At 33.6% G+C, this 8,349-nt stretch overlaps 1 protein-coding gene across 1 annotated transcript; it reads left to right on the top strand.

Moving 5' to 3' along the window:
• The first annotated feature begins 1,924 nt into the window (after positions 1-1,924).
• LOC105117481 (uncharacterized) lies at positions 1,925-4,141 on the top strand. Its single transcript, XM_011015142.1, has 5 exons — positions 1,925-2,182; positions 2,265-3,068; positions 3,425-3,610; positions 3,777-3,890; positions 4,043-4,141. Exons 1-5 carry the CDS (start codon positions 2,084-2,086, stop codon positions 4,139-4,141), a joined length of 1,302 nt encoding a protein of 433 aa, XP_011013444.1. The 5' UTR covers positions 1,925-2,083.
• Positions 4,142-8,349: the final 4,208 nt, after the last annotated feature.

Genomic DNA, 8,349 nt, shown 5'->3' with positions numbered 1-8,349 from the left:
ACTAGAACCGCCACGTTTCACCACCTCACAGGGTTATATGTAACCTCGGCAAGGCAAAAGAAGTAAAGAACTTGAGGTCCTCCTTTTGTGTCGGGTTGACACAAAGACAAAGTTGAGTGTACGGACAAATCACGAAAACCTCCTTTAAATTGTAGAATTGCGGGTGACGAACTTTGAGGACAGCCCACAACCTCCTTGTTCTTAGCTAAAAGGAAAAGGAAAAAAAACCTCTGAACAATCCTCTCCTTGTTTCTCAACATAGAAGTACTATTACTTCACCTTCTCTATCTCTCCCCTTACCTTTGTTCATTTTATCTTCTTTTTTTGGGTTTTAATGGAGTATGGGGTTACGTTAATTTTAGCTAAACAACATTTGAAAATTACCATATATAATCATCATCATCATCGTCATCTAAAAAGAGTTCTTCTTTAATGTTATCACTAGGTGCTATTTTGAGGGTGTGTGAAAGGAGTTAATTAAGGCTTGATTCTCAGGTTTGATCTTGTGGAATACGTGAAGCTTACCTCAATCAAGAAATTCTGATACAATGTTGGAGGACATGGCTCATCCATCGGAGCAGCTTCTTATTGTGAGTCTCCTTCTTTCTTTCTTTTCTTGGTCTGTTTACTGTTTAATGCATGCATGCATTGAACAGTATATGTTAGTTCAATTTGTGTGAACACCAGCTGCAGATCATTTCTTTTAGTTTTTGTGCAATGTTTTCGAGCACGGTTTCATGTTTTCTGGTTTCTCTTCGCGGCTGGTTAAATCTTTACAGGTACTTAATTAATTATGTTCTTAATCGAGTTGGATCTTTCATACAAGGCCTCTTAATTTCTAGATAAAGATCAGAAGAGAGGGAGCTCCAAAATCTCGCTTTCAAAATGGAGTGAGATTTTGCACCAAAGAAGTAGATGCAATTAGTCTTCTTGATGATTGAATATGAGTTGGAAATGCATTGCTACTACGAGAAAGAGATTAAAGAAATAGTAGCAAATTAGATCAGCTCTCCTTTCGATTTCCATGATCATAATACTTGCTTCAATGATACATATGCTTCTGGCCGCTGGCAGCCGGCCGCCAGCCACAGTTAATACTCACGTACTATGCAAACATGCGATCTAATTAACTAATAATTGCCACTGTCTTAAGGGGCACCATCAGCCGGAGTAGATATTAAAATCGTTACTTTTCTGACCATAATGTTTTCAACTAATTTGATCTTTAGAGAATATATATGAGTCCGTAAGGATTGATGTAATCTATGATTCTTTTCTGACCATAATCGTTACTTTTTTGACCATAATGTTTCCATAATGTTTTCATAGAATATCTAATCTATGATTCTTTTCTTGTTCAAGGAATATCTAATCTATGATTCTTTTCTTGTTAGTAAGGATTGATGTAAGGTCCAAATTAATGATAGAACCTCACATGGAAAGCATATTGGATCTTCCTATCCTAGCTAAATGCCTTTCATCTCCGAATGTTTTGCCTGAACTCGGCTATTGCTAGATGACGAGAGTGAAAGTAAAAAGCCATGGACACCCTTCTTGCTAATGCTATGAAGTATTTTTGCTAATCTCGGGTGCCCTAGTTCCCGCATCTCACATGGTGGCACACAAACACATCTTTTTCTACTTTATAATAATCAGATATCTACTATATGATATTATTCTTTTATTCATGATCAAATATGGAAACTAGATTGGTACTTGGTAGCCGCACTTGCATGAGCTAGACTAGGTGCTTCCCCTCGGCAACCCGCCCGGCCCGGCCCCTGCTCCATTTTGGTCAAGGATACATATATATAGAGTAAGGACAGAGAATTGGAACCCCATGCCCGATGTCTAATTACCCCCACTACTTTGCAAGGAGAGTATCATTCGCTACCTTGTATTTCTAGCACAGTTGACGAGTGAATTATTATGGACTCTCATTCTATCCTTGATGATTAATATGCATAAATTCAGCTTGATTAGGGAATTTTAGCCTTTTTAAGTTGCATGTCTTTATCATATCATGGCCTGAGGGAATAGATCACAATCACATTGGACCAAGATTAAGAATTAGATCCGAACCATGTTGCAAACGATGAAGAATCATTGTTGGCGTATGCCTAAAGGAAAGGTCAATCTGAATCGTAGCTGGAAAACATCAAACTTCAAGCTTGGTTTGCGTGTATGTGCTGTAGCTTAGTAGTCATGTGATCATGACTTGTTTTAATTAATGATCTTAACATTGTTGATTTACTATTTTACAGGACGATTTTCCAAGCCCAGTCAGTGGCCAAATTTTGGAATTCTGTGACCCTGAGTTCTTCCGAGAAACCCTGCAAAAGCCAGAAGTCACTTCTAGCTCGTACTGCTGCTATGAGAACTCTTCCTACACTAACAATCTTCCATCGCCACCAGATATAGACAAGTCCAATTGCTGCCAAGATAACAATGGCAATTATAACAGCACGACCCCTACAACCACAACGGCTATCACCATCACTACTAGTACCACTACAAATACAGCTGCCAATACTAACAACATAAATAACATCGACACTAGTAATCTGTCCATAATATTTGACTCCCAAGATGAGCTTGGCAGTGAACTCTCTGCTTCTATAGATTTTTCTCCCTCTACTTTTTCTGTCCCTCTATTTATCTCTACCCAAAATGACCAATTTGATTTCTCTTCGGTGCAACCACAACTCCCATTAACAGATTTTGTATCTGCTGATGGTCTGTCACAGTACACTGCTGACCCTGCTGCCCCAATCATGGGGCATCCATTACCATCAGTTTTTGAAGAAGATTGCTTGTCCTCGGTTCCTTCTTATGAGCCTTTGAACCCATCGTCACTTACCTGTTCAATTCCTGGTCCAGCCATGAGTACTTGCATGCTTGCTGGGACCATGAATGCCGCATTATCTGCTGACAGTTTTGGAATTTTCGACGGTGGTATTCTTACGTGTTCTGAATGGCAACCACTAGAATTGGATTATCGGGGTGAAAATGGTGGCATTTACTGTCCTGATTCCCTCCAGCATGTTTTTAACCCTGGTGATCTGCAGGTACTAGCAATACATCGAATACATGCAGAATTATATTATTATCATTATTATTTGTTAAGTAGCAAATTGAAAAACCTTTACTGTTCTATAGAAAGCAAATTCCAAGTGAGAAGTAAGAATTTTTTATCATGATGAACCAAAAGAGCGCTCCTGAATATTGAATTAGCTCCCTCCCTATCTTTCATAAACGGAGTTTCGAAGCCGAACACTATTAATTTTTCAACAACAAAATTACCTGCTTGGATGGTTGTAGCATTTCTTAGGCACAAATAGCAGAGCATGTACACTTTAAATATGGTTCTTCTTGGAGGAACTCGTGTTTATTCTCTTCTCTCTTTATAATTTGTCTTTGGAAGGCACTCGGCAATAAAACTCCAAAACTGGATGGTGGGCCTGTGAGTTCTGCTCCTTTAACATCAGATATTTCAAGCTTGGAAGTTTCAACTTTCAAGGTGGGCAAACTTTCAGTTGAGCAAAGGAAGGAGAAAATCCATAGGTACATGAAGAAAAGAAATGAGAGGAATTTCTGCAAGAAAATTAAGGTGCTCTCTTCTCCCAAAAACAGAACACTATCTATGAGATATCATGATTAAAAGTGTTAGTAGATATCTCATATCACTCATGTGCACATCTGTCTTCATGCAATGCCTTAAGAGAATGAAACATGCGTTTTTTTATTTGTCACTGATGATTTGAGCAAATACGCAGTACGCCTGCCGCAAAAAACTGGCAGACAGCCGGCCTCGAGTCAGAGGAAGGTTTGCAAAGAATGATGATTTTGTTGACATCCAGAGGACTTTTTGTGGCCGTCATGAAGATGGAGTAAGATTCTTGATTTTATTTATTTTATTTTCATCTCCAACGTAAAACATTTTGTTAGCATTCAACAAATGTTTCCTTTTGGTAAACGTCCGTGCCTATTTAATCCTCTCTTTGCTTGCTTCCCTTTTTTCTTTTTTCTTTTTACCCTGCAGCCAGCAATGAAAGGAGAAGGTGTGACTGATTCTGATATTTTTGCACACATGGGTGTGAACACCTTCAAATGCAACTACTCTATCCAGTCCTGGATTTAAGTACTAGCTTACCCCTCTCTACAATTTTGAAGGATCCTGTTTCAGCCAGGATGTTAATTAACTCTCCAGGTTAAATTTACAATAAAAGAAATCAAATGAATGGGTGGTCCATTTATATGAATTCAGTGAGGATTATGTAGACAGCTGAATAATGAGGTGTTTTTGTAGATATATCTATCCTTCCTTTTGTTTTTTTAACCACCATCTCCGAGATCCAGCAAATCTGTTGAATGCTGTGGCATCTCACTGTGAGTAGTAGCTTGACAAGTTTGTTAATAAAGTTGTTTTTGTTTGTTACACGTTCTTGCGTCCAAGAAATTTGGAGTGCTTATTGCAGCAAGGATGACTTGCTTTCATCCTCTGCTATAACATTACATCTGTAGGAATTAATGGCTACTGGACTGCCGGCTACACATTTTGCAGAGACTAGTTCTTTGTGTTCGATCCTCGAGTCAACTTGAATGTTAATCAAAACGACGTCCTTAAAGATTCACTCTCGGCGAGGAATGGTGGAAAATAAATTTCGTTGGTTGTTCATCCATAAATACTTCAGCCTCTGCACATTAAAGAGTATTTGTATTTCGATAGGCTCATTAACGATCTGTCCTGATTTGCAAGCCCAGTAGTTTTTTAGCTATGACTAAAGTACAGCCCGGCCTTTGCTTTTAACAGAAACGGTGACCCATCTTTGTTGGTGCTTCCCACGGTAAAAAATCCTCACGGGGAATTGCAAGAGAAGAAGAAGAAGAAGAAGAAAATGTTCAGTCAAAGTGGCTTGAAACAATGTCAAAATTTTGTTGGTCAAGGACAACTGTGCTATCGGTTTAAAATATTTTTATTTAAAAATATATTTAAATTATTTTTCACATCAAAACTAGCTAAAAATATTTAAAAAATTATTTTAAACAAAAAGATGCAAAATTTTTAAAAACACAATAATATAAGTTACCTAATATCCTCATAGTCTATGATCATTATTTTCTGCTATTAATTATTTTGGTTTATTTTTATGGTAGATTTTGTTTTTTATTATTTTTTATATCATTACAAAAATATCAAATTAATATTTTTTAGATATTTTTTAATGATTTTAATATTTCAATTTTAAAATTTTTAAAAAAATATATCTTAATTAAAAATATTTTTTAAAAATAATCCCAACAACTGCACCAAGAGAATTATTGGCCGCCCAATACGGCTGATGATTTGTAAACGAAACGCTCCTGTAATATTTAAACTTTATACTCTTTAATTGTGGAAACAGATCACTTGGTGTCTAATGTCTTGGTCCTACCATATGCTCAACAAATATAATACCAAATACAAATAACAGGAAAATAATGAACAGACCAGAACAGCACGGTTAGTTAAATGTCGCTAGCTCCTTCCTAGTCATGCTGTTGTTTTGACAAAAATTAAGGTCATAGTCACATGTACACATCTTCGACGAGGCATGGACGCCCAGATTCTCGACTAGACCTTTGACAAAAAAGACCGAACCTACAAAAGGTTAGGTGCCCGTTGGCCACTGGAGTGTGGACTTTTTTTTTTATCGGCGAAAACAACAAAAAGGGCTTTCGTTTTCCTAGAGGTAGTTGCCTACACGGTTCCTAAAGTATGCCCATGGAGGACCGGTTGTCCTCCGGATCGGAATTTTGAGCTGCGGTTTAGAAAAAATGTATAGAAAGTTCAACTAATCAAGCCCGCTGTTATCTAATTCGAGGATTCAGTTGGTCCCACCAGATAGAAATTTGAAAGTAAGAACATTCAGGCTGGTGGGGATGTTCTTCGGGGAACTCAACCTCGTCTCTGGAATTTCCATGTCGCCGGTGGCAGTGTGTCCTCGGAAGACAAAAGGAAGCGATGCGACAATGAAACCGGCGAGCAAATGAAGGTTACTCGAGAGGTGGTAAACGGTGCGCTGTGGGTGATGTTAATATAATATTAAAATATTTAGGCGATTACAGAGCTTTTAAATTAGTATTTGAATATATTAGATAAATTAAATTAATTCAGTAACATGTTTATAGAATAAATTAGCATCAATCATTTTAAAAAACATATTTATTAATATTATAAAAAAACAATCTATAAATATTTTTAACAGAATAATTTTATTTAATAACAAAATAAAAAATAAATATAACCTTGTAAACACGTGAAACTCAACCTTCAATAAAGTAAATACCAAAAAATAAATTAAAAAATCAATCTAAAAAATAAAATACTAAATATAATTAGTATGTAAAATACACAACCAACTTATGATGATAATATAACTTCGTGTAAAAACAAAAACAAAACAATGGAGGTTAGCTCCTAAGAAAACAAAATAATTAAAGATGAAATGATAGTTTTTTTATATAAAAAAAATTAAATCAAACTAAATTAAATTGAGCAACTCGTGACTTACAACATGATTTATAATATGATATCTAAACCAAGTCATAGACAAAAGAGAGAAGAAACTCACAAAGATAAAGACTCGGCAGTGTAATAATGAATAATCCAAAAAAAAAAAACAAAAAAAAAAACTGAAGTCAAATTAAACAATTCTTCAAAATTCAAGTTTCAAATCATAGGATTGGGTTACTAGATAATAATCTATAGTATTTCGAGTCATGTGTTTTATAATTTGTATAGTTTTGATTGCTTTTTAAAATAATTTTTATACTAAAATAATATTTTTTATTTTTAAAAAAATTATTTTAAAATCAATATATCAAAATAATTTAAAATGTAATAAAATACTAAATTTTTAACAAAAAATAATTGTTAAAAAGCACTAGCTAGCTAGTGCTTTCAAACACTGCCTGTATTATTTTTAATAACGGCGAGAATTTAAGAAGACATGACTGCCACACTCCATCTATTTATTTTTTTGCACTTAAAATGATGGTCATTAAATAGCCGAAAAACTTGCAACACACCAAACTTGGACTAAACTTCAAACTAAATTAGGAAAAAATATTCATCTGTGATATTTAATTAACCCAGTTAGATTTTTTAGTGATTTAATTGATCATGTCAATCACTGTAATAATAATATTTTAACCAGTAATTTAATAACTGTACTGTTTATTAAATTAATTATTAAATTGGATACAACAACTATGGCATTATAATTATTGGAAATAGAATTATAATCGACGATCCGCAAACCAGTAGCATGGATTTTTGTCCTCTTGGAAGCTCAAGCTCCCGCTTCTTATTTCGGTGTTTATGGAAGTACGGTGGGTTTTATGTTTTTGGATGTATTTTACTTGAAAAAAATTTAAATTTAAATTTTTTTATAATTTAATATGACAATACTAAAAATAAAAATACTTTTAAAAAGAAACCAAGTTGTTCCCTTTTAAAGCACGGCAGCATTTTTATCAGACAGACTTTTGTTAGTTCTACTTGTATCTCTGTATCACATTAAATTCACCGGTGGAGCTACTGTATCTGGTTTAAAGAATGCAAACTGTACTAACCCCTATTAATAATGGTGTCTAGAAATGGCAGTCGTGATATCTCTTTATTTAACACTAATTTTTAGACACGTGTGTTTTAATTTTGTTTAAGCATTGTTATATTAATAGCTTTATATTCATGAATTATATCTAAAATATAAAAAATAATATCCATGACTTAAAATATTTAAAAAGTGAAATAAGATTTTGTCAATAGCTAAAAAATACTTTGGAAACAATATAAACCTGTTTTTCAAGTTATAGAAGGATTGTTTCACAGTATATTTGATAAACTTGAATTTAACGAGGTAAGTACCCATGCCTAAAAATAATTACATTCCTTGAACTGATTAAAAAAAGTTATTCACTTCTCAAAAAAAATATATTTTTGGACCCGTTTGTTTACAGGAAAGTTATTTCCTTTTAGAAAATAAATTTTAAGAAAATAAATTCTTTAAAAATAAAGTATTTTTCGATATTTGGCAGTGTTATAGAAAATGAACTGGAAAACACTTTCCAGTATTTGATTATGAACTGGAAAATAATTTATTAATATTTTATTTTTCTTAAGTATATTAAAATAACAAGGAATAAATCTTACAAATTTAAAAGTTGAATAATAATAAAATTAAAAAAAATAATTTCATAAATTATCTCAAATAAAATAAATAATAATCAAAACAATAAAGATCAAATCTTAAAAAAAAGATGAAGAAATTAAAATAATAATAATTAACATTTCATAAAGTATTT

Source organism: Populus euphratica, unplaced genomic scaffold (genome assembly GCF_000495115.2).
Source record: "Populus euphratica unplaced genomic scaffold, PopEup_1.0 scaffold1374.1, whole genome shotgun sequence".
Lineage (NCBI taxonomy): Eukaryota > Viridiplantae > Streptophyta > Magnoliopsida > Malpighiales > Salicaceae > Populus > Populus euphratica.
Note: the sequence above shows the minus strand (reverse complement) of the source record. Positions and strands in the feature narration are given on the sequence as shown.